General features: G+C 42.3%; 1 protein-coding gene across 1 annotated transcript in view; it reads left to right on the forward strand.

Moving 5' to 3' along the window:
• DAB1 (DAB adaptor protein 1) overlaps window positions 1-27,414 on the forward strand; it is a 406,846-nt gene that overhangs the window by 372,385 nt on the left and 7,047 nt on the right. Inside the window, exons 10-14 of the mRNA XM_049774584.1 lie at window positions 5,197-5,259; window positions 7,697-7,805; window positions 15,967-16,515; window positions 20,466-20,593; window positions 20,965-21,075. Of these exons, the coding sequence (XP_049630541.1) occupies window positions 5,197-5,259; window positions 7,697-7,805; window positions 15,967-16,515; window positions 20,466-20,593; window positions 20,965-21,060 (945 nt within the window). The 3' untranslated portion in view covers window positions 21,061-21,075. The remainder of the gene's footprint in view (window positions 1-5,196; window positions 5,260-7,696; window positions 7,806-15,966; window positions 16,516-20,465; window positions 20,594-20,964; window positions 21,076-27,414) is intronic.

Consider the following 27,414-nt stretch of genomic DNA (forward strand, 5'->3'; position numbering starts at 1 on the left):
GGTAAGGCCTTAGGCTCATGCTGAATGAGGGCTGTGCTTATTCGGGGTGACTGTATCCACCATTCTCATGCCTTCCCCATCACTCTCTATAGCTGGCAGAATGGCCATTTGATCAGAGATGCTCATTTTGCTGGATATGACCTGGTGTAGGTATCTGGTCTGGTTCTAGATCACAAGGTGTGGTAAAAGGGCTCTGAGATAAAGTCTGTGTATGTGTGTGTGAGGGGGGGCAGGAGGAGAAAAGAAAGAGTACGGGAGAAGTGGCATGTCTATCTCTCAAGCTCTTGGCTTTTGCTAGAGGTACAATTGAGCAGGAGACTCGGAAACTTCTGCTCTAGCATAGTGTGGCATGCAGAGGGCAGGAAAAGGAGTATAGCACACTACATTGAGTTCTCAGGCATATGATCCAGAGACTCAGGTGTACCCCAGTACCCCTAAAAATAAAAATATAGCACGTTGTGTTTGTCAATCAACTCGGTTGATTTGCTGGTTTGCAGTCCTATCCCAGCATACTCTGGAATAGACAGATTAGTTTGCACCCAATTTCATTTAGTTTGGTTAGCTGAAGATAACAGTTTTTAGCGTTTCTGAATTCAAGGTGCTTGGAAAGCCTCTGAGGATGAGTTTTTAACCTTGGCTACAAATGAGTTACAAGAACTTTCAAAGATTCACTTTTGTGGTTGGACCACAATTCAGCCCTTTTACTATCTCTATGCTTGGATACCCAAATCAGCAACTCCCTGTCCCCACCCTAGGACTCCTAAGGTTGAGAAACACTGATCTAATCAGAAGAGTATCATAGAAGCTCTTCCAGGTGATGTCTAGGATTCTAAACTAACTTACTTAGGTATCATTTCCCAGAAATGAAAGTACAATGCTCTAATCTGTGTCCTGAAAACTGTGAGTAAAACATGGGAGTAAAGAAAAAGTCACTTTGAGGATGGGGTGGGGGGATTTGCAAAGGACCTGAGGTCACACCTTGTTTTACCACCCCAGTGAGTCTCCCTTCCATAATGTCTGTAATTCTGTCATTCCATGAAAATTCAGGCAACAGAATGGGAAAATGAAGTGTCTTCCCAGCATCTGGTCCTCTACTCTGGTCCAATAGCTGATACTTGTGCAGAAGGAGCTCAGTTCCATTATTCTCTAAGACAGTGGTTGGCAACCTGCGGCTTGCAAGCCACATGTGGCTCGTTCCACTTTTAATTTGTCTCTTCTGTGTGCCAGGTGGCCACTCCAGGAGTCAGGACTCTGCTCCTAGCCTCTGTCAGTGCGTGCCCTGTGTGGCTCTCAAAATAAATTTCAATCGTGATTTTAAAATTTGGCTCAGTTGGGAAAAAAAAAAAAAAAGGTTGCCGACCAATGCGTCCAGGAGAAAGGATCCTGATGCCAGAACCAAGGGAAGCATGTATTTGCTGGTCAGCCCAGCAGCAACATTGGAGCTGGGCTCTCAGAGGGACTTTGGCATCTAATTCCAGCAGTCTAGTGGAAAGGGGGACAGGGACTGACAGTGAGTGATGCTGGTACAGCACCCTGATCCATTTGGGGAAACCTCTCATCCATGTCAAGGAATGGCTGGGGAGGGGACAGGCCCAATAGAGACTTTATAGGACATCTCTTTAGAAGCCAAGAACTGACTGGGCAGCTCTCAGGGTAACTATTTACTCTGGAAACTGTCTCCAAATAAGCCAGAGGTGCCACCTCTTTCTGATAGCATGAGAAACACCCCCAATAAAAACTCTTATGGATGGATGATCTTGTAGGCCTTACTTGAGTTCTGGCTTCCAGTTCAAGCTGGAGATAGGACTGGCCTTTTTCTGTTTAGGAAGGCAAACCAGGGTAACTAGCCAAGTGCCCTTGAGCCCTTGGGTTCAGTCCAGTTCCTTTTTGCTGGCTGATCAGAAACAAGACTCAACCTTGTATCTCTGTTAGCTCATCTGCAAATGCAGATGAGTGCGATTACCTGGTGGCTGACTTCCCAGGCAGGCTCAATAAGCCTCAAAGATGAGAATGATGTATTAGAAAATGTATTGTAAACTTGAAAGTGTTTTACAAATGTGACTGGTTAGTATTACTCTCTTGGGGCCTTTCAAATGATTCATTATGACAATATTATCAGACAGAACATGGCTTATTAGGTTACAAATAAAAGGACTAAGGTTAACATGGGAACGAGGCTGTGAAAATAGAGATTATTGCAGAATCTCTATCACATGTGGTTATTAGAATTATTTTTAATTTTATGGCCTACGAATCCCCTCTTTCTATAAAATTTAATTAACTCAAGGTTTTTTTAAGCAGCATAGCCAATGGAATGAAATAACAATCTATGTTTTATGCCTCTGCATGGTTTTCTAGTTTAATCCTTGAGTGAAAATCATCTGGCAAGAGCAAAGTCTATATCTCAGGAACGAAGGTTATTTTTAAAATTGTGCTTAAGGAGAAAATTAGCCAATAAATTCTATTTATGATGTTAGTAAAAGTGTGCCACTAGTTCAGCACATTTGAAATGTAAATTGTGTGATTTAATTATTAACTTGGTTTTAATATTTTCCTACTACTGAAAATAGCAGTGGGCCATTTGAAAAACATCATGTTACAATGGTGGTGAAGCCCAGAAATGCCGTATGAAGGGATTAAATAGAATTATTCTTTGAATCAGTTGTGGGAGTTGCCTACTGGTTGGGTAAATTTGCATCCAACCATATGAAAAAGGGTTCACACATTGACAAAACCTCTCCCAAGACAGATGTGCTCTGATAGCCTGGTCAGATTTGGGGAACATCCTGCCTTGCTTTCTGACACTGATCTTTCTCCAGCAGTCAAGGAGCCAGGAGCTGGTGGCATGCTTTTCTCTTTTCCTCCTTCACACTGATCTATTACCTGCTACCTACTGATCTATTACTCTTACCTGCTCTGGAGCTTCTGATCCTGTCCTTTTGTCCTTTTCTACATAGATACTTCCCTCTATCTAGGTCCCCCTTACCTCTCTTCTCCTTATGATATTTCTCGAGCACTGCCAAGATCCCATCCTGGGTTCTCCCACCCCATCGAATTCTCTTGTTCTGTTTTCTCCAAATGACCTATGTCTGGGCATCTTCACCAGGTCACAAGCTTCTTGCAGGCTAGGGACACAATATTTCTGTGCCTAAGCAGGAGTTCCCCTGTTAGCAGTTGCTGAATGTGTACAGGAAAATTGGAGTGAAATGGGAAAGAGGAGAGCTTGCCTGGGTCTTACCACATGCTGCATGGTTATTCCATCTGAAAGTCAAAGGGGAAGACTTGAAAGGGAGTTTCCCAGGCTAAGCGTTTGTCCTTTCAGCAAACCTTTTAAACTTAGCTTGAGGCAAACTTCACAAGTCCTGCAGTTAATATTTGCAAAGGAGAGATGTCACATCCAGTTTTAGCAGAAGGGACTTAGCTCTGAGGAGTTGCAAAGATTTGTTTGCTTTGGGTTTTTTTGGGGGGGTTTTTTTTTTTGTTTGTTTGTTTTGGGGCCACACCCCGGCAGCATTCAGGAGTTACTCTGGCTCAGCACTCAGAAATAGCTCCTGCCAGAGATTGAACCTGGGTCTATTCTGGGTTGGTCATGTGCAAGGCAAATTCCCTACCCCTGTACTATATCACTCTACCTCCTTTTTTGTTTGTTTGTTTGTTTTGGGGAGGAGTTGCAGAGGTTAAAAGTGGCAGATCAGCAAGAGAGATAGTTCAGGCTTATGATAGTTCAGGCCTTGCACACAATGATTTCCAAAACCATATATGGTTGCTTGAGGACTGCCAGGAGTGATCTCTGAATACAGAGCCAGGAATAAGCCCTGAGCACAGCTAGGTTTGGCCCAACCTCATCTCCTTCCCCCCACCCCAAAAGTGGTAGAAACCAAATCTGTCCTCAATTCAGGACCCTCTCCCACTCAGCATCCAGGGACTTCTCACCTGTATGGGGCCCAGAGCAGTAGCCCTGCAGTAGGGCATTTGCCTTGCACATGGCTGACCCAGGACCGACCTCAGTTCTATCCCAGGTGTCCCTATGGTCTCCCAACCCAGAAACAATTTCTGAGTGCATAGCCAGGAGTAACCCCCAAGCACCAAAAAAAAATAAAAAAAGTGTCCTTCTTAGTAGCCATCATCTTTCAATCATGCATCCTCAGGGCAGAATTGCAGGGAGGGCCCCTGCTTCCTAGACAGGCACATTCTTCCTAGACTTGCTACTTTGTGAGGGGTTTAAATTCCCCCAATTATAAGCTCATATAAAATCTGAAGATGAGTCGAAAGTGTTATTTTTTTCCCCTCACCGGGCAGGTTTGCAAAGAGCATATAATTATATGCTTTTCATAATTAAGCCAAGCCGTTTGGTTCCTGGCCATAGACTCCCTGCAGTCGCGAAGTTGGGAGCATATGCATATGCATTTCTAAGTCTGTCTTCCAGGGTTTCTTGTGCGGCTGGGACTGGCCTTGCTCAAATATGTTATGATGGATGGGGATGCAGATGAAGTGGTGTCTGCAGTGATGGAGTCCCTAGGAATGATTAATGATGTATACACTGGGCTGTTTTTAATGCCCTTCCTCGCATTAAATGATATGTTTTCTTTTGCTCCAATGACATTTTTTTTTTTAATCCTAACGACAAACTTTTAGTACCTTTTCTTGGACTGCCTGCTCTCAATGCAGAACATTCTAGTCCTGGGCTGAGTGACCTTGAAATGCACCCAAGGGACTTAGTTTATGCACCTATGAACATGGGAGTGATGCTTTCCACCCCTGAGTGTTGGCAAATATGGGATGATTACTGAGCAGAGAGCCAGGCCTTGTTCTTGTAACCCCTGAATGGTACTTGGCAAAGGGGTGGAGCTACTCTGAAATTAATTAGGGGGTTGTTTTCTGGCCTGCAAAAAAGAGACAGCCTGCACATTTTCTGGGAGATCCGAGTGAAACAGGGTGTGTTTTTGCTCCCAGAAAGGGGCTTATGGACTTGATCTGGATTCATTTTGAGGGAATCTAGCAGCCTGCTGAAGCAGGAGTTAATTGGGCCATATTCAGGTACATTGGTCTTTGGGATCAACAATGACTAACCACCTTACTGTGTATCAGCAGGATGGAAAAGAGAAACTGGCGTTCTAAGGCCACATTCATCCTACTGCAGGGCTTGGCAATGTCTAATTTCTATGTGATGACAGTATGATCTTTTTGTCTTTTCAGGCTGTGACCCAATTAGAACTTTTTGGGGACATGTCCACCCCTCCTGATATAACCTCTCCCCCTGTAAGTATGAGCTTCCTCTAAATCCTACATCTCTGCTCTCCTCTTCTTCCCTAGTGCAGAGGCACTAAGATAGGCTTTGGGGGTGTGTGTGTCAAGAATGTTAGTCTGATGTTTAGATGTGGAATCTGCAATTTAATTAGTTGTGCCAACTCTCAGTTTCCTTTCTGATGAACAAAGAAGTGTCTGGGCCAGAATGATAGTACAGTGGGTAGGGCATTTGGCTTGCACACAACTGACCCAGGTTCAATCCCCATCATTTCATATGGTCCCCTGAGCCTGCTGGAAGTGTTTCTTGAGCGCAGTGCTAGGAGTAATCCCTACTACGCACTGCTAGGTGTTGTTCCAAAACAAACAAACAAACAAACAAAAAATACTATCTGTGGGGATGATAAGGAGAACTTGGTGCAAAGGGATAGTTTAGAGAATCTATGTGTCTTTTCCCATCAGGGGAGCCCCACATTTGATCCCTGGCAATGCAGGTTAACCCGAGCACTTCCAGATGTGGTCCCCAAGTATCATCTGTCGGCACACAAATGAAATTATAATAACCCATGACTGATTTGAGAAGCCAGTGAGGTTATACAAAACCGCATGCACTGTTTGCATACTTGCCCTAGTACTAGGAAGTGGAGAGAGATAAAATGTGATGCCTCCCTCCCTGTCTGCCAGAAGGGACTGTTCTCCTTGGGCATGAGGACAAAAAACACAGCTTCCTCCTGCCCCCTCTCTGCCCTGTCCTCTCTTTCCTGTATCTCTTCTTTTTGTTTCTCCTGCTTTACCAGCCTGCATGTAGGGGTTTTGCTGAGTTCCTTCTGAAGCCTGTGGATCCCAGCTTAGGTTTTAGCCAGGGACTCTCAGTCAGTCACTGCTTGCAATGGCAGAGAGCCTTGATTTGAAGTTTCAAAGAAGAGGGAAAGAAAAAACAAAAAAGGCAACCATCCACTAAGAACTGGAGCAAAAGAGGAACCCAGGGGGGGTTGCGAATGGGCTGCATTCAAAGGCAAAGCTGCAGCCCCCGCTGCTCTCAAGACCTCCCAGGAGGTGGGAGGGGAGCAGCCAGCCACAGCTGCACCAGCTAATACTGCAGGCGGGGCACCTCTTGTGCCACGTGTGTGCCCAGCAAGGGCTGCTGCCATGGTCTGTTGGTGAGCTGCGCCTTGCAGAGCAAAGGCTGTTACCTCAGCGATGAGGACAGATGGCCTGAGCCCTTGCTGCCCACAGCTGCCACCAGGGAATCTGGGCACAGCTGTCCTGCTCCCAGAACTCGATTTCCACAGCAGCCATGGCAGAGAGCATAACAGCTCCTGATTCTTGGAGCACTGGCCCAGGCTGTTTCTGAGAAGTCCTGCACAATCCTGGCACCTCAGAGCCTCGATCCAATGAGGAATAAACAAGTTTGAAGACTTTTTCTGCTCAGCTTATTCCCTTTGTTTTATAAATGAGCAAACCTGAGTCCCACTGTGGGCATGTGACACTGCCAGGGTCACACTGAGGGAAAAAGAACAGTATTGATGGCCTTTGGAAGGACTTAACTCAGTGGTTCATACTGTTTCTGGCCCTGAACCCAAGTGCTGTCCAACTGGGATTTTAATAATTCTCAGAACAATGTCATTCGTCCTGCAAACTGCTGGTCCAAAAATGTCCTTGTCTAATTGCCATAGTTTCAGGATTACTTGCTTGCTTCAGCCTATTCCGGGGTGGGATGGGAGTGAAGAAATAAGATTATTATGGTATCTAATAGACAGACTATAAACAAAGGATGCCAAGAATGGTGGGTACAGACCTTTCCAGGGAAAATAAGCGCCAATGTTTTTTTCTTCACTCTTTTCCCTCTGCACCAATTCATGTAGCAGAGCTTTCTGGAACATGAGCCTGGTGGGTTAGGCAGGCTCAAAACTGCTTGGGCATTTTTTGATTTGTTTATCATCTTTTTGAATCGACTAACTTGGTTTTTGCTGCTGAGGACTCAGGCAGAATTCTGGGAGATACTAATGCTACAGGACCTCTGCTCCAGTCACTAAGCTATCACTGTTCATGAACAAGTGCTCCTTGGCCATAACTCAGTGGCAAGCCCAGAGCTGGGCATATCAGATGTTCTAGCTAGAACTTTTTTCAGGGCACTGGGTAAGAGCCAGGCATGGTGGAATAACATGAGGGTCTGCAAACATTCTCCAGTGGGAGAAGTTCAAATGAGAAGACTGGCATTGTGTGCTGAGCACCCACTCTGCTTCAGCAGGGTCAACTTTATGTGTTTTCTCCCAAAACCTTTCAGGAAGGAACCATTTCCCCATGTAACAGCTAAAGACTCATGGTTCTGCCCCAGCTTGGTAGTCCCAAATGGAGCCTACTTCAACATTATCCCACCCTACCCCAAATTCCCATTCCTACTGCCTTTCTTCATCAGGGCTCACCTGGTCTCTGTCTCGCTGCTCCACAGACTCCTGCTACTCCAGGTGAGGCCTTTATCCCATCTTCGTCCCAGACACTTCCGGCGAGTGCAGACATGTTCGGTTCTGTATCTTTCGGCACTGCTGCTGTACCCTCAGGTAAGGCCTCTGCTGCCAGCTCTTCCCTTCCATTGGCCTCCAGACCAAAGCTGGGAGAAGGTGTAGGGTGGATATGGAAACAGCCACCCCCCTTTTGTTGTGGTTTTTGGGTCACACCCGGCAGTGCTCAGGGGAAACCTCCATAGTGAGGGTGGCGTAGGAACAAGACAGTGAGTGACAAAGCCCTGGAGAACCCCTGGCTAGAAGTCAGGGGTGCCATTCCTCCTGGAAAGTTGAGGAGGCATTGGGACACAAATGTTACTTTGAAGCTTGTCACTCACACAGCCCTATCTCGAGAAGTTCTCTTACTCTCTGACCCTCAGCCTCACAGAGAAGTGGTCAGTGTGTCTGTCTGTGGCATATGGAGAGGGGACCCATATCTTGAGGTCTGGTTGGAAGAGCCCATTGGCAGAAACTTTGGAAAGGAGTGCAATAAGGAACAAAGTAAACTGTTAACAGTGAATTGGAGGAGGAGATAAGATATTACTGTTGTAGAAAACACATATTCTCTTCTCCCAAGTATTCTATAAAAAGCATAGATGAAGTGGAGACACAAATATGAGTGGCATTATAGATGAGTCACAATTTGGGTGCTATGGATTTTGTTTCTGCAGCACTGAGAAGCAATCTGGGGATACTGGGCCTCCAGTGGACCTGGCTGTGAGTGTTGTCTGGTCTGACTTCACATCTCCAGGAACCATAAGGAATTCTTATTTCTTTCTCTTTTTTAACTACATATTTGAGATCTGTGTCTTCATTTTTCATTTTCTACTTTCTCTGTATAAATAGCAAACAGAGTTTGAATATTTTAGAATACAAATCTTCTTGCATTTTTCTATAAATAATTACCTTTAATTACAGAGTGTTAGAAACAAATTCTTGCCACCAAATATAAACCTTGCTGTTATTCAAAATGAATTAAAAATTCATAGCTTGTTCTGAAATAGTTACAGCTATTCCTCATAAGCCTGAGGAGCATTATGAAATTTAGAAACAACAAAGGTTGGCAGCCTCTGGATGTAAATCGCAATGTAGCATCTACAGGTAGAAATGTGTTCTAAGCTTCTCAACCAAAACTAGTTTACCCATCTCTCAAATGGGACTGTGGTCAAGGTTGGTTTCCTTATCTAAAATAAGAATGCAAATTTTCCTGGATGAGTATATTATATATCTTAGATGTGTTTCATTTTGTATTTGGATTCTGGGACCACACTCAGTGAATAATTTCTACTGAAACTTTAGAGACTTTATGATGGTCAGGAATTGAGTCTGAGTAATCACCATGCAAGACTAAGTCTAATACTTTAAGGACCCATCCTATCATGTCATCATAAATAAGACTAACAGTTGTTTTTCACTCGAAATATACTATCTTTCTGTTCTGTGATGTGCTCACAATGCCTATGCTTTGCCTCCCTGCTTACCCCACTTTGTTTTTGTACATGTGAAGTCACTCGGAGCAGATGATGGGACTCAAAGCACTAAGTTTCCTAATGTTTAGGTAAATAAAACTTTCCTACAGATTAGGTCAGGGAGAACTAAATTTGCATCAGGCACAGTCCTTGGTACTGTCCATGGTGCTGAAAACAAAGTCATCTACTAATACACTAAAATTCACTTTCAGCACTTTGAAGATGTTTCACAGGGAAGTCAGGCAACAATAAATAAGTTTAGGTGAGGAGAATAGGTCCGAGGCCAGGAGCACTTAAAAGATTAAATTATATGGCAAAACTCTATGGCCCCCAAGTGCTGCTGGGTATAGCCCAGAGGTGATCCTTATTGTTCCCAGAATCTCAAGGCCTGAACAATATCATAGCATCAAATCCAAGTATTGAATATATGACTCAATCGGTCAAGTTGTAGTTCCAAAATATACACACTCAGAATTGTGAGCTTGGGGCTGAAGTGCTATTTAGGCAGTAAGGGTAGTGAGGCACTTGTCTTTCATGTAGCTGTTGAAGGCACGACTAGTTGCTGAATCCTCAGCAACATGTATTGTCCCCTGAGTACCACAAGGGGTTAGTCCTGAACACTGAGCCAGGGACTGGCCACTGATATCCTTAAGTGTTTCTTGGAAAACCACCCCGAAAATAATAATATCGTATGTTATAAAACTGTAGATAATTGCATGATGAGAAGAATTTAGGAGCAATGTCTGGAGGCTTTGGATAGGTTAGGGTAGATGTAAATGGAGTTGTAAATAGTGAGGCGAGAAGTGCAAAGCTTACATAGAAGCAGACTGAGAGAGATGAGTGAGAGTAGAAAGGCAGTAGGGTAGAAAGTATACCAGGTCAGCAATAGTAACAAGAAGCAGGAGAACTGATCTTCACTAGGAAGCCTGCTTCTAGGGACAGGAGTTGGGGGATGAATTAGGGAAGGGAACACTAGGGCAATGATAGAGAGGAAAAATGCCTTCTTTAAAGCTGGAAAGGAAATTGGGAACAAGGGCAAGGGAAATGGACACTATTAAAGAGAATGTTGTTGGAACACTGTATGTCTAAAACTTACTAAAGAGTAATTTTGTAACTGTAATTTACTGGGATTAAAAAGAAAAATAATTTTTTTAAAAGAGTGTTCCAGGCCAAGCAATAGCCTCCTTCTCCAAGACTCAATTTGTGCCTCTTTAATTGAGAAGGGGGGGCTGAACATAAGCATTCATGTTTACCAGCCATAAGCAGTGACCAAAAGCACCTGAGAATTAGCCTGTGCCAGGTACAACTACACTCCAAGCCTCTTCCAGCCCATCCAAACAAGAGCTTTGCAGACTTGTGTTGGCATCGTATTGCTTGGCCCACCATACTGCAAATGATGGTCATCCCTAGACTGTTTTTCTACAGTTTCTGGGAGCAAATTCTGAGATTAGCTCCAAGATTTCAACACTGAGAGCATAAATGTCAACTCCTTACTCTTAGATTCTTGCTTTTTTACTTTAATTCAGATTTATTGAGGACCAAAATTTGGTTTTAATTGATATTAAACTCTTAGTCCTTTTTCTCCCTTGATTGGCCTCAACTCCACAGCAGCTTCTGAAAGATCATGTCTGCCACCCTCATTGTCCAGCCAGTGATAGGGGGACAGGATAGCAACTGGGCTATGCAGGACAGTGAACCAATTGCTGGAGTCTTGGGCACTGGGCATCAGGTGTTCTAGGTTTTAATCCTGGCTCAGTCTTTGATTGATAAGCTTAAAACTCCTCAGGGAAATTATTGGAGCTGAATTTTCTTTATTCTTGTATTGAGTATGATATTTATCTTGCCACAATATAAAGAGAATTAAACAAGAAAACAAAGAACCAGGAAAATTGCTGGCACATTGTAGACACCTGGAATTAGAACTATTGTTACTGTTATTAGTATTATCATGATTATCTAAAGTATATATCTAAAATATATTTTTTATATTTTTCTTTTTTAAAGAAATGGATGTAATTGAGTTTATATCCTTGACCTTTAGATAGTACAGAGATGTCCTGGAGGTGGGGAGGGTCATGATGACTGGCTATGAAATCAGAGACAGCCTGGGGAGCTTAACCAAAATATGAGTAGTGGTTCTCCCAGCTTCTAGAAATATTCTGCAGATTACCTGAATTCAGACATATGGAACCATATGGAGTACAATGCCTTTTCCAGGAGGAAGCCCTGTCTACAGGTTGTGCGTATGAGCCCTGGCTACACTTCTGGGTCAGCATAGTCTCAGCTGCCTCCCTTCCAACCAGGAGGCTGTGAACTTTGTCTACAGCTTAAAAGGAACTCATAAGCAGCTACATTAGAGATCTTTCATAAGGTTCAGCTTTGAAACAACCATCTTTGGGGCCAGAGTGATAGTACAGAGAGTACTTGCCTTGTACATGGTCAACTTGAGTTTGATCCCTGGCACTTCATATGGTCCCCTGAGCCTGGCCAGGAGTGATCCCTTAGCCCAGATCCAGGACTAAGCCCTGAGCACCACTGGCTGTAATTACAAAATACACACACACAAAATTTCCAGCTTGGGGCTGAAGTGCTATTAAGGCAATAAGGGTAGTGAGACACTTGCCGTTTTTGTAGCTGTGGAGCCACGACTAGTTGTAGAATCCTTAGCAACACATATGTCCCCTGAGTACCACCAGAGGTTAGTCCTAAACACTGAGCCAGGAATAGCCCATAAGCACTGCTGAGTATGGTCCCAAACCAAAAATAAACCAAAAATAGTCATCTTCACTAGGATAAGGATTTGAATTTTTAAAAATTATTTTGTGGGTTTTTTCTTTCTACATTTCAAGACTAGGGCAGTGCTTGGCAGGGTCTGTTGCATCTATCAGAAGAAATGAAAAAGATGAAAACTACTTTGCAGATTATAAATGTTCTGTGTTTGAGCCCCTCTTTGTTGACTGAGGAGGGTATCTCTGATGCCAACATCTGGTTATCAGTGCCAGCTTTCAGCACTTACAATGATCTCACTGCCTTAGCCCTGCAGGCCTTAATTTCCCTTACCAGCATGCAGATTGATCTGAATCAGTGACAGAAGCAGATGTTCCTTGGCCCCTCAGCCCTGCAGAGTGAGTCAACAGTTCAGTGGCTACAATAGCAGCTGCCAGGTGACATCCTGTGTCTGGAGTTACTGCCTCTCTGCCCTTGAGGGTACCTTCAGGCCTGCACAGTGACATGAGACTTGACACTTAAGCCTACATATTTAAGGAAAGTCCCAATTCAAGATTGACTGAGACCTTCAGGTCCCCCAACATGATCCCCACTTACCCAGCCTGCCTTTTTCCTTCTGTATCTGGTACTCTGGTCTGAAGCAGGTGGCATGAAGCCAGAGAGATGTGCTAATAGCTCTCTCCAGAAGAGTGTGTACAGCCATCTGTTGGTTGCTTTTAGGAAAAAGAAAAAGAAAACGAAAGGGGGGTTGGGACCTTCCCCTGAAAGTAGAGCCATCAGCAATCACAGTATTTGCAGATCACCGAGCTTAATTATACTCTTGGAAAAATGCAGTGAAGGTGTATGTTGCTCATTTGCTTTCAGATAAAATCTTTCTCCATCTCAAGCATTTAGGGAGCTGACAGTATATACATAAAACTGTATATACTTTCATATATATATATGTATATATATATCCTGGGTATAGGGGAAGCAATAGGGGGGAAGGAGAGAGGGAAATGGACAGAAAGGTCTTAGTAGCAGGTGGTTTCTAGTCTAATAATAAAAGACATAATAACCATATTCTAACTATATAGTGAGTCCCAAGATGGAGTTGACCCTGGGGGTTGTGCCAACCTGGAGAAGAACTGAGACTATAGGACAGAGGTGTCCCCAGAGCTGATTCTGAGCTATATTTCAGAGTGAAGCAATATGTAATTTTATGAAGGCATAGAGATGAGCTTTCCAGGTTGTGATCTGCAGAGACAAAAGAGATTCTGGGTCTTGCCCTTGCCAAGAATGATGCTGGTGAAATGGAACTGAAAAGGGGATGAGGTATTGGAAGGGGCTGACTCCAAAGACTCCTAAACCGAACTAGGGTATCCAGGGCTTGGTTCTCAAAAATAGTGAAACATGGTCTTTGCTTTTTAGAACAGTCTTGTAGAAGACAGGAAGAGGGTGGCATGGAGTTAAGTGAAAAACAGTCTGGCTGGAAGCCAAAGCCTTCTGTCCTGTCACTGGAACATGCATCAGAGTTGGGGCAGATGAGTGATTTATAGACAGGCCTCCACCCTTTCTAACCCAGTGCCTCCTTTTTAAGCAAGTCTTTGTAATGTCTCCTTTAATACTTTAAATGGAATTCATAGAAAATGCAACCCTCCAACACAGTTTTCCAAAATCAATGCAATCCCCTAACTGTAATATAAGGCAGCAATACAAGAATGCTAATCTACAATATAAAGATTTACTGTATTATGTTAAGGAAATATACAGATACTAACACAATAAATGACATACCAGGTAGATGAATATGTAGAGTGATAAAGAAAATCATCACAGGTTCAGGGTGTCTTTTTACAGGGGTGCAATGTTGATTTAAATACCATGAGTAGCATATGTCATCAGTAACAATGGTGACAAACAGTACAATACCATGAAGAATTCTGCTTTTTTGAATTATAGTTGAGCTAACATGGTTATAATTGTGTTAATATTTATGCTTTTTTTTTTGGGCAAAGTCACTGAACTTTGCACCAAAGCAACAAAGACAGAAATGAAACAAAGCAGTCTTCCCTGGTTCATGGTTGCAACATTTTGGGAAAGCAAAATACCTTAAAACCATACAACAAGATCCAGAAAGATAGCACAGTGGATTGATTCACCTTGTAGTCAGCACATTATGAGTATTTAATAAATGAAAATCATTGCACTTATTATGGTATTCAATACATTAGAGCTATTTATTAAGTTGAAATTATTGTACCTATGTGTACTCAGCAAATTATAGGTATTTAGCAAGTGGAAACTATTATTGTACTTAGTATATTTAACATGATATAAATATTTCATGAGCAGAAATTCTTGTTCCTATTATTGCAACAAGTGCTGTGTGTATGCTCCTTTGAAAATGGCTAAATCTCCCTTGAAAGGAGTAACTCGTAAACCTGTTTTCAGTGCCCAATCTTGTACCACTTGACAAATTACTCTAGAGTAGTGTCTGACATTTTGAAACCTGTGAAATAAAGAGATTAATTCTAGCAGAGGAAGACTATAATACTCATTAGAGTTACCATTTACTGAATGGTGCAATATATATATGTATATATATAAAGTATATATTATAGGCTTTCATTTTGGGGGCGGCTTTTGTTTTGGGGCATGACAGACAGCGCTCAGGTATTCTGGCTAAGTGATCAGGAATCACTCCTGATCTGTCTTAGGGAACCATATGAGGTGCTGAGGGTCAAACCTGGATTAGGCATAAACTAGGTAAGTGCCTTACCCACTATACTAGGTCTCTGGCTCCATATAGGCTCTTTTTGATATTAGAAAAATTACTAATTTTTACCAAATATTCCCTCTATCAAGATTAGTATACTATACTTACATGACTAACATGTAATATCTAACACAATATCTTGGTTGTTTTTAAACCAATAAAGTGAAAAAATTTTCTGTGATTTTATAGGAGTTAAGAGAGACTCAGAGTATGTGTGCTCCCAGAAATCCCACAAATCAGTAGTAACAGCCTGTGGCTTTCAGACTAAGCTAGTATTCAGATTCCCACTGACCATCCCACACCCTGTCCAGATGCTGGGAAAGAGGGTTTTATACTGAAGAGATTCTTCAGGGCTGGCTTCTGTATTGAACAGGTGATAGTTTTTAGCCCACATGGGGCTGTGACCTACCGCATTTCCCCATATATACACAGCACTTGTTGCATTAATAGGAACAATTATTTTTGCTCATGAAATATTTATGTCATGCTAAATATACTAAGAACAATAGTTTCTACTTGCTAAGACCTACTATAATGTGCTGAGAACACATAAGGTACTGCCACCAGATCCCATTTATAAGTAATGACAAAAAAATTTTTTTTAATGATTCCCTGTAAAATCATCCCACGCAATATATCTCCAACCCCAGGTTGAACGACTCTAAAGCAGAGTGGCTGTACAAAATAATCCAGAACAGGCTGAGGGTGAAACACAGTTATTCTGGCAATCTTCTACCACATATCAAGAGCGATTTGCCTGCCAGAATGATCATTTTTATTGAGTACAGAGACCACCTCCCTCCCCCCCAGGTGGAGGTATAAGGACAGAGTAAGGACAGATAGCTCAGAAAAACATCTCTATTCTGCAATAAAAGCTGTATCTGTTGTTCTGTCTCTCTCCTCTCTCTCTCTCTCTCTCTCTCTCTCTCTCTCTCTCTCTCTCTCTCTCTCTCTCTCTCACCCAGAGGTTCAGAGTTTAAGAATGGTCTGAAACCTGGGCCTATTAGAAAAAAGTGTCACAGTGAAGTCCTATATAACTGCTTGTCTTTCTCCCCAATATCAGTCTAGTTTCTGGGCAAGAAGCATCTCCTTAGACAGAATTTCTCATCAGTTTTGCCTCTGCAAAATAAGAATGACCATTCCATTCATCCCCACTGACACCCAAACTGACCCATGCAGGTTGATACAGTCACTCACAGCTTCTTGGCTCCATACATGGTACCCTTAGGCTTGCCTCACACTGTTTTTCTGTCCATCCTTCCAGGTTATGTGGCAATGGGGGCCGTTCTCCCATCCTTTTGGGGCCAGCAGCCCCTTGTGCAACAGCAGATCGCCATGGGTGCTCAGCCGCCAGTCGCTCAGGTGATGCCAGGGGCACAGCCCCTCGCCTGGGGCCAGCCGGGCCTCTACCCTACCACGCAGCAGCCCTGGCCAGCCGTGGCCGGGCAGTTCCCGCCAGCCGCCTTCATGCCCACACAAACTGTTATGCCTTTGCCTGCCGCCATGTTCCAAGGTCCCATCACACCACTGGCCACTGTCCCAGCCCCAGGTGACTCCAGCAGGTCAAGTCCACAAGCCGACAAGGCCAGGCAGAAGATGGGGAAAGAAATGTTTAAGGATTTCCAGATGGCCCAACCGCCCCCTGTGCCCTCCCGCAAGCCTGACCAGCCCTCCCTCACCTGTACCTCAGAGGCCTTCTCCAGTTACTTCAACAAAGTCGGGGTGGCACAGGATACAGACGACTGTGATGACTTCGACATCTCCCAGTTGAATTTGACCCCTGTGACATCTACCACGCCATCAACCAACTCACGTGAGTGCCCATCATTGCCTGTGGAGACCTCTAAGAGCTGGCCCTGAAAAGTTTTAGAACTCAGCTTAGCCCTATTTAACTGCTTTTTCTGTTAATAATTCAGCTTATTAACATGGTGACCCATTATCAGCTCCCAATGACAATGCACAGCCTCTCCCTAGATGCTTTATCTTAACTATCATTATCCCCCATGATGGTGCTCATAACAAGTTGTGTGAGACCCATTTGTGAGACCTGTTTGACAGCTCTTGAAGGCAAGATTCAAGACAAAGAGGAAGAGGTAAAGAGGAAAAGGCAGTACAAGCTTGTTGTTTTCTCCGCATGTTATTTGACATCTTAGGTGTTGCTTATGTGTGCATTTATTCATCCCTCATTCACTCATGGATCTGTTGCGCCACTTATGATGAGCAGTTTTGGTTTGCTTGAATGAAATGAAAATGAACAGTAAATGTAATTTTTTTAAAGTTAAAAATATAAGAAATTAGAATAGAGGGGCTGGAGAGATAGCGTGGTGGTAGGGTATTTGCCTTGCATGCAGAAAGATGGTAGTTCAAATCCCAGCATCCCATATGGTCCTTCGAGCCTGTCAGGAGCGATTTCTGAGCATAGAGTCAGGAGTAACCCCTGAGCGCTGCTGGGCGTAACCCTAAAACCTAAATAAATAAAATAAATAAATAAATAAATAAATAAGAATAGAAAGTTAAATTCAGAAGAAACATCAGGGCAGACAGTGATCATAAAGACTTCTACAGTGGGAATAGATGAAGACAAATTGTGATGCAAAGCTTCTTGTGTTCAAAGAGGAAGTGAAAATGTGTCCTTGCAGAATATTCTAGAATCAAAAACCTATAGCAGCATTGTTGCTAGTTTGTTGTTTGCTACTTTTACAAGCAAATTTAATTTATATTTAAGCCTCCATTTCTTCCTCTCTTCAGATATGGCCATTAAAAGAATTCAGTGTCATATGTACTAAAATGTACATCCTAATGGTGGAATATTTGTATTGCCATCAATATTGCACACCTTGGAGTTGTACAGAGCCCTTGAGCCAATGTGCTTATCTCCTCACTCAGTTCAAGTTGCAGGTGGACTGGCATGTAACTTCTCTGACCCTTTACTGTGTCAGCAAAAAATAAATATATTGGCCTATGTGAGCAGATGCCTTCTCCTCTCCCAGCATTCAATGCTCCAGTCCCTGCTCACGTTTTTTAAATGAGCATGTGCAAAACCATAATCCAGCATCCAATAAGAACCCAGACACACTTGAGCAGGCTCATGTTCTGTTACACAACCATTTCTGGAAGTCATCTATGATTCAGCCCTGTGCCTTGACAGATAATAAAGGGAAAGAAGGGGCTTATGGAACAACAAGTTTTAGTTTACATTCCTGTCACAAAAGATATGGATCACTGCTTGGCCAATACTATGAATTGTCAAAAAAAAAAAAAAAAAGCACCTCTAATGTTAACGCAATTAGATAATGTCATTGCAGCGTGGTTCAAGCACTCTCATACAGACTAATGCTTGCTCAGCGTGGAGACAACCTGCTTCTACTCAGGCCATTGTATTTACAGTGTAGAGGCCTCTCTGACTCCAGCTCTTGTGGTTTTGATCGTGAATACTAAATGCATAATGGAAAGCTAAAGAAATGACTCACTGTACTTTAAAAAAAAGAAAGTAAGCATTTTGTGAAGTGAGAGCTGTCTCCGTGGTCTCACATGGTGACTACAAATAAAGGTGTGGAAGGAGTTTAAGTTATTTAAAGACAGGGCAGATGTCTTTTATCATTCTTACATCACTCCTAATGCAGATGTGGCATCTAGCAGATGGGAGAGTGGGAAAAGGTGGCAGAAAGTGAAAGAAATAAAACCAAGTCCCACTGTGTGAGAGCCTTGTCACTGTGTAGCATTCTTGCACTGTTGAGGTTTGGGAGCAGCAATTCTTTGCTGGAAGGACTGGCCTATGTCTTGTACAATGGCAGGCTTCTGCCTTGGCATCTCCTCACTCTAGGCTACTGGCCATATCCTCTCTTCAAACAGGCTGCCCCCTGGCTGTAAGAACCACTGCTTTCGTGTCAAGGTATCTCCTGTAACCCTTTTATAAGGTGAAGACACCGAGTAAATAAATTTTTCTATTTATGCTTCCCATTGAGCCTTCTACCTCTCAGAATCTGCAGCTCAGCCGGGGATCTCAGCCTTGAGTAAGCAATAAACCACTTCAGTCACAATTCGGAATCCAATTACGCAAATATTTATTAAACATGCACCACATAGCGAGGTGTTTTCATACAGCGTATGGCTCTTAAATGCACTCTCACGGCTTTGTTCTAGAACCATCTTACAAAACAATGTGGACTTCATTTTAAATTAAAATAGAATTTAGTGTTTATTTTAAAGAAAGTGAGTAAGAACAACCTTGTTATTCTTTATCCATCAGTGTCGCCTTTTAAAGGTTGTGGATGGAGGACTGGGGAGATAATGGATTTGGAAGTATGTCTTACATGCTTCATAACTTGGTCTGATCCTAAGAACTATTCAGATCCCCAGTCATCACTGGGTACAGCCTTGGAGATCACCATGTATCTTGGGTGTGGGAGTTGAGACCCCTCAAATACCTGCCAGGGTGACCTAAGTAATGCTGACACCATAGTGCTCAAACAATACCAATTTTTGTGTCCTCACATTAACTACCATCCCAATTGGCAGAAAATCAGTGGGAGTGTCCCCTGTCCCACTGAGCACTACTATGGAGATTAAAAATAATAGAATAAAATGTAAATGGAGCACCTAAGGGCCAGAAGTAAACCTCAACTAGAAAGAGAGAAACACAGATTTTAGTCCCACTGCTCTGTGTTTAATCGTAGCCTTCCTGTTTCTTAGCTACTTTAACCCCAAGGGAACCATCTTTCTATCAGCAAAATAAGAATAAAACAAGACTTACAACTCTACCTACCTGTGTTGATAATTGGGACCTTAGTAAGTACAGATTCATTGGCTGGAGCCACCCAAAGAGGGACAGGCAGGAACATGTAGCTATACCCCAGTTTCCCAATGATCCCCTGTCTGGTCATTTCTGGATAGGGAAAGCCTTATGGATCGCATTGGAAATTCATCTACTAAATTAAGCCAGGCCCCCTGCTCCTCCATTTGCAACTGTGCCAGTGATTGATTAGTTTCCAGTGACAGATAAGAAATGACCAGAAATGAAGGTGTTTCAAATAAGTGACCTTTCAATACAACCTTCAGAAACAAAACAAGATGAGGAATATGAGAAGGTGAGAACACGCAACTCTTTATTGCGTGGGACTGAGAATGGAGGTCGAATATCAGCTCTGAATATGCCCTCAGCTCAACCCATCTTCCAGGATGGCTGAAAGATTTCAACTGGTGCCTACCACGTACCCTTCATGTGCCAGGAGATAGAACTGGGAGCTACTCAGACTTCTCTGTGACCTTGAGATAGACAACTTTTCCCTTTTTTTCTGTCAAATCATCACATTGCTCCCTTGATAAGGGTGGAGAATTCTATGTAGAACTGCTGTATCTGACAGAGAAGGTGCTGAATAAATGCTGAGCCCCAGCCTCAGGTCTGTTTATTCTGTTTGATGGTGTGATGAGGAAAGAGAGAAGAGAGTGTCCAGTGACTCTCACCTCAAATGTGCAGACACCCAGAGTTTCTAGAGTAGGACCCAAGATACAGGTCTAGTGAGTTGCCAGATGTGACCTTTCCTGAAGGACTCTTCCTGACCCATTGGTAACAACCAACTCCTGACTTCCCATCAAGAACATGAGGAAACATGATCCAAGCAGGCTCTAAATGAAGCAACAATCTGATTTTTGATGGAAAAATTATTGCCAGATGTAACCAGTTGTCCCAAAACTCTGTGATCTAGGAATAACTACATGTAGACACTAACCATATTTTCCTCTTTTTACCTGGCTTCTGTGTAGCTCCAACCCCAGCCCCTAGACAGAGCTCTCCCTCTAAATCATCTGCATCCCATGCCAGCGATCCCACCACGGATGATATCTTCGAAGAGGGTTTTGAAAGTCCCAGCAAAAGTGAAGAGCAAGAAGCGGTAAGGAGCCCATTGTGTGCTTTTCTGACTTTGTCTTTCCTAAGAGTGAGATTGCTTTGTCTCTGGAATGGGCCATGCATGAGGAGAGCAATAAAGATGAATGCTTGGCTTAGATGCTCATGTTCTCCAGGGGTGACTTCAGAAGGAGCTTGCTCATAGGCTGATGTGAACAGTGGAGAATCCTTTTCTTTTTGTGGGCTTGTTCCTACTCACCTCTTGCTCACATCTATGGGTCTGGCCTCCTCTGAAGCCTCCACCTTTTTGAAAGGAGCAGAGTGTATTGTATGTGTGCATGATGAAAATATGCCTGGCTGTCTTCTGTTTTCAGTTGTTGCAAAGAAAAACAAAAGTGTTGTGTTCTTGTGTTCTAGCCTGATGGGTCACAGGCCTCATCCAACAGTGATCCATTTGGTGAGCCTGGTGGGGAGCCCAGTGGTGATAAACTAAGTCCAGAGGCCGGTAGCTAGATAGCGCAGGTCTGGGTAGGTATCTGTCCTTTTAAGTCTCCTCTGCCCCCATGCTCTTCACCTTCCCTTTGATACATTCTTCCCTGTTTTCAACTTTCTCATCATTTCCCCTTGCCTGAGCACATGTCCAGTGTTTGCATCTTTTCTCTTCATCTGGCATCTGTGTTCCTTCTACCATGTCTTTCTTCATGGGTGCATGACCTTTGGCATATCCTGGGAGACAGTGGGCGTGCTGGGGAATGGTTATAGTCTAATATTAATGTGCATTTGGAGCAGAGAGTGATATCAAAGAAAGTATGACCAATATTCCTGCAAGTGGATTTAATTTTGGAAAGCATTTTCCATTCTGAGAATAAATGGATAGATTCTTCCTGCCCTAGTCCTTTCTCAAAGATCTCTTATTAGGGTACCATCATTTTTAGACAACTTTTTAGGCACTATCGTGCATTTGCCTACACCACATAACTTAAAAAAGGGTCACCCAAAAAATACACTGAATAAGCTACAATAAAATGTCAACACAGACAAAGGCTAAGAACAAGATCTATAGAGGTTAGAGGTTATGGTGGCCTGTTTGTCTAGTCAGGTGAAGCCTCCACTATCCCTTCTCTGAGATGAGAGTAAAGTTCATGGCCACTAGGCATGTAACAATGGCCTCTGAGACACAGCTTCCTGCACCTGTGCTCGAGTGTGTGGCCTGCCAACCAGATATTTGAGATTGCATTAGCAGCTTCTTGGTAAGAGGTGCACTGACATTTACCACAAGTGTGTTTTGGCACTTGAATTTCAATACATCTGATTTGATCGAAAGAAAGAGGAGCTGATGAAGCGAACCTTCTCAGGAGACAAAAGTACATCTTGTTATCTATACATGATTTCTCAGGTCACTCCCTGGCAAATGTGTTCAATTTTCAGAAACTTTCCTATATTTTTCATAAATGTGTAAGACCTTAAGGCCATATCCACCGGGTTTCTATTTAGTCTTGAACTGCATGGTCAGAACCATTAAAATGGTAACTAGATTTCACTGTTTGTAAATGGATTCTGAAGCTACCTTGGAATCATTCTCAATTCACTTGTAAGTTATTTTGACAGTTATTGAAAGCTAATATGGTGTTAGGGAAGCACATTTTATTAATAGATTTTATGATGGAAGGAGGCAACATACTGCATATTTTGCCACATTTTATATCAGTGCAGTAGCACATAATAAACACATCAGCCCATGCAAAAACATGGAATACCTATATAAAAATTCAGTGTTGTAAGACTATTTGGGAAACAGTGAATTAAAGGCATAGTTGATGATACACAACTGAGCAAACTTGGGAATTATGAGAAATTACAGGAAGCTCCCCAAGTGGTTTTCTACCCCAGGTGTATATTTTATTTCACATGGTCAACTTTGCCTTGAAAAATATGATGAATGAACTAGAGGTGACAAGATCCATTCATCAGGATAACAGCAAACATCATCCTAAAATTGAAGTTCTTTTAGAAAACAAAGATGACTTATACCATTAGCAGATCAATGTATCAAACTCCCATCTTTATGAGCCTGTTCAGCTTGAGAGTCTTTCCTTACAAGGTGAAGTGCTTCCTGATACTTCAACCAATTTCTTTTTGGATGTTTCACCCGGAACTCAAAGCCATAGCTGAGTTGTTTGAGGATAAGACATAGTAAAGCAGAACAAACAGCAAATTTGGAACTTGAGTTCAAATTCTAGCTATTTGATTGCAAGAACTTGAGAGCAAGAGCCATGAATTCTTTCAAGTGATGGTGCCTTTGTCTTCTAGAAGGGGCTTCAGCTACCAATAATATTAAATAGAGAGCAGATGTCAAATCTTTAGCAGTGATGGGAATTCAGTTTTCAAATTAAAACTCATCATAAAATGAACATTTGAAAGAAAATTGAGTAAGTATAGTCTAGTTCCATTCCTTAACTAGCTTGATGACCCTGGTGAGACTTCACACTAACTATATTATTTTGAAGAAGAGCAAAGAGTTGCTGTTTGAACTAATTGGGATAATTTATGTGAAGCTCTTAGTATAGTGATGCAAAGAGAGCCAAAAATATCAGTTGTCACCATCATCAGATGCAGCATCAGTTTCATGTTTGCTCAATAAATACAAACATGGACTTGCATTTAGCTTGGACTGTATGCCTTTAGCCTTTTTATTGAAAAACTTCTATCCTAAAGACTCAGGCCATTGGCATGGATGTTTTACTTTGTCCTTTTACTTATTTTTTTATTTTAGGGACTTAGTCTTCATTATGTCTCAGAACATATATCCCAGTGGGAGGGAGGATATATTTCTTCATTCTCTGTTTTGCCTTGTCTCATAATCAGAATGCTCTCAGTTTGGGCCCCGCAAGCCATCTCTCCCTTCGAAGAAAAATACATGAGAAATTTTATGGAAGTAAATCATCCTAAATACCTAAATACCCAAGGAATCATTAATCATTAATCATTAATCATTAATCATCCTAAATACCCAAGGAAGACTGGACTGTAATCTTCATGAAACAGTTTGCTCCCTTTAAAAGTTCACTCCAATAGTTCACAGTTGCTATAAAAAATTGCAGTCTAAAAGGCTGATGCTGATCTTACACAGTTTTCCCCTAAGACACCTGTGAGGGAAGCCCAAATGAGACTTTCTGTGCCCTTCCTCAAAAGCAGCACAGTCATGTTTGATCTTTCTGTCTCTATCCTTTTCACCCAGCCACCCAACTGGAAACCAGTTCGATACAATTTCTCAGCTTTAGAAGGAAGAACATTCAGGGATCATTATAGATAGGGCTCAGTTTTCCAGGATACCTTCCTACAGTGGGAAAGCAGGAGTCCATTCCTGCTTATCACCCTGGCCACCGTTGCCTCCAGCTGTTGTCTATTACAGAACCTCCCACAATCCTGAGTAAGTAGGACTGACATCTGTTGATAAGTTAAAGCCCTATCAGACCATCTTAAGAGGAAACTCAATCCTCACTGTGGAAGCTTCAGGTCCAATTCCAAACAGCATTGCTGGTTTAGCTATAAGGAGACTTTAATTATATCACACACACAAACACATTCTCTCATCCAGGAATACCAGAAGACTGACTCAATAGTGCAAAATAAGAAAGAAAACAGTACAGTTATGGCTGGTGTATATGGTTCATTGATGTGTGCTGAAGCCATTTAAAAGGCAAAATATTAGCTTTTAAGGAGAGGAGTGAAAAGGAAAAAAAAGAAAAGAATTTGGTTAAATAGCTAAATAAATTAAATGCCTATCAGACTTTCTCAGCTTTCAAGTCAAAGTAGCATCATGAAAAATAAAGAACTGTTTGGTCTCTCTCCTTCAGTAACAACAATCGTGGCTTTAATAATACATGGGTGCTATTTTTTGTACTGATCTCTGCAATGAGATGCCAAGATACCTAAAATGTGCCTGATGGATGTCTCTATGATCAAGGGAAAAGGAAGTGAAACTCCAAATGCTTTGAGTATAAAAGTCTTTTGCAAAAGAAAAGGAAGTAAATAGATGAAATGCAGTGAGTTATGGACTTGCATGTAAATGATGGTTTCCTAAAGCAGGTGACATTTAGGCAAGCGTGTTGTCCCTTTATAGTCCCAGTTCCCTCATATTGATAAACATAAATAATTGCAACAACTTCCTCCCCAGTTTGTCCCATAATCAGATACACTGCAAATTTTAAAGTTGTTGAAAGTCAAATACACATTTGGAATCATTATTACTACCCTGCTTTGAAATAGAACCAAACATAGATCATTAAAACTCTTTGCTCATTTTATAGCTATTGCTCTGAGAGTCAGGTATACCCCAAATTGCTAGAGTGGTTCAGACAGTAGATGGGACAGGCTGAGAGCAGAGTCTGCCAGGATGAAGAGGTTGGCATGGTGCCAAGAGAAAGGCATACCCTGGGATTGGGAGAAAGATAAAGCTGAAAAGAAATGGGAGGTCAAGAAGAGATTGTAATCTGGGCTTCTATAAATCCCACTTGTAATGAATTTAGGAACCAGAACTATAGAGTACTACAGAACACAGCATGACATCTTTGAGTTGAAAGAAGGCACATTTTCTCAGAGGACCATTTAAACTGATGACACCCTGAAGATATCTTAGGCTGTTGTATACAGTAATGATATCCAAAGAAATCTCTAGAGTCCTTTTTTGTTTTGTTTTGTGGCCCACACCCAAAAGTGCCCAGAGATTATTCCTGGCTCTGTGTTTAGGGATAACTCCCAGCAGTGTTCAAGGGGCCACATAGCTTGCCAAGAATAGAACCTGGGTCAGCTTCATGTAAGGCAAGCACTTTACCTCTGTACTATAGAAATGAAAATTTTAACAGGTTTGAAGCCACCAGAGTGGTAGGTGTGAATAGAAGTCATCAGGCATTTAAACCAGAGATCAGCACATTTCTCTAAATGCTATTTCAATTTGTTGCAAGTACTCTATGATTAAAGCAAAAACAGCAGGAAAGAGCACATAGGCCCATAAGCGTGGCTCAGTTCTGCAACACTTGATTTGCAATTATGAGGTAGCTACCAAAATTGGCTGCGGGGCTGTGATGTGTTGACTTCTGAAGTGAGCCTGTATACTATTTTATAATCACTTTGAAAAGATGACCACAACACCTGTCATTTACTACTAGCCAAATAGATTTAAAACTTACTGGCATATGTGTGCCAATTTCACAAACATCACCTAATTTCATAAACATCACCTAAGACTTAGGGGTCTCAAACTCAATTTACCTGGGGGCCACAGGAGGCAAAGTCGGGGTGATCCTTGAGTGCAAAGTCAGTAGTAAGCCTTGAACATTGGGGGTGTGTGACCCAAACAACTAAAACAAAACAAAACAAAAAAAGATTCCTTTAGGGCAGGGACACAAAATGTTGTACAGAGGGCCACAAACGGCCCATGGGCCACGAGTTTGAGACCCCTGACTAAATTCTCAGGACAACAGTCTTAAGTATTTTTTACTATGGCAATTTCACAAATGTGACAGTGAAAGCAAGAAGGCAATGACCTACTGACTAAGGTTCACCTGAACCAGGGCATGGCTCTGAATCTTGAACTTGGTGAAGTAACTCAATAAGCAAAGGGGTCTGGGCTTTTTCAGCTTTTTGAGTCATGAGGCTTCATTTCTGACCTGTAGTCTCTACTTCCACAATGCCCACATCCTTCCAGCTCTGACATTTGAGGACCTTCAAATTGCCCAATATCACCAAGCTGGAGCATAAGAAACTCAGTCTTCAAACAAGTCCAGCTTCCAACTAACAGAGAAGAAGCCTGAAGCCCCTTGAATATGCTGAGCTCCTTAAAGCTCCTGTAGACAGTCATCCTGAGACCAAAACCTGCTCCTGGTGGTCTGGCCCTGCTCAGTCAGGACAGATCTTCATGCCAATTGCAAAGATTTAATATGATTGACTTCTAGGTCCACATCTCTTACTTGACATAATCAAAAAAGATAATATACATAGAGGTCAAAGAGCAAATAATGTGTGCACATCATTATCATTCATAGGAAAGTGCCAGATTGATTAGAACATGTGCATATGCACTCCTAGGAATCTATATTATGCATCTTTATATTGATCAAGTGAGTTAGCGCTCCAAGACACCAGAAACACAGGTGAATACCATAAGCAACAGTGACCATACAGGAGTGTTATCATCAAATCCATTCCATGATTTAATAAGCTTTTACCCTGAAAGCCAGACTTACAGGCTGACATCAAAAAGCTTTGTGGTTAGTTTCCTTTTTTTTTTTAACTTTTGTTTATGTTAAAAAGAAAAAGAAAGGAATTATCTTACCACTTGTTCTACAGTGTAAGAACTAACTTCCTACTTAATTCTGGGGTATAGATGTTATAGACCCCTGTTTACAAGAAGAAGTCAAGATCCAAGTAAAATGCTTGTCCACAGTCATTCAAATAGTTAGGAGAAGGTCTGGGATCTTTCTGGTATAAAAACCCAGGCATTTAGGTGGACTCCATTTAGGTACTCAGGAAGGACTTTGGACTCTTTCTGAATGCCACTTCCTTTTTCACTTGCAAGCCAAGAGGTCTCAAACCCACTGAGTCAGTCTCAGTATTGGGGCTGGAAGACCACAGAATTGAAGTTGCTACCTGGACACAGCTAGGCAGAGGGACTCAAGCTTTGTCTGCCCTCCCGCTCTGCTAAATCTGCCCCCTGGCTTGGCACAGCATTGTTCTCTTTCTGGGTTCGCTGAGTAAGCAGCTTGCATGGCACACATTGACCTCTCGTGTGAGATCACTTTTGTAGCATGCTGTGTTTTGTCCACCAATAATTGTGTTGGCTTACTTTCACTAGGTGTGGCCAAGCAT

Source organism: Suncus etruscus, chromosome 6 (genome assembly GCF_024139225.1).
Source record: "Suncus etruscus isolate mSunEtr1 chromosome 6, mSunEtr1.pri.cur, whole genome shotgun sequence".
Lineage (NCBI taxonomy): Eukaryota > Metazoa > Chordata > Mammalia > Eulipotyphla > Soricidae > Suncus > Suncus etruscus.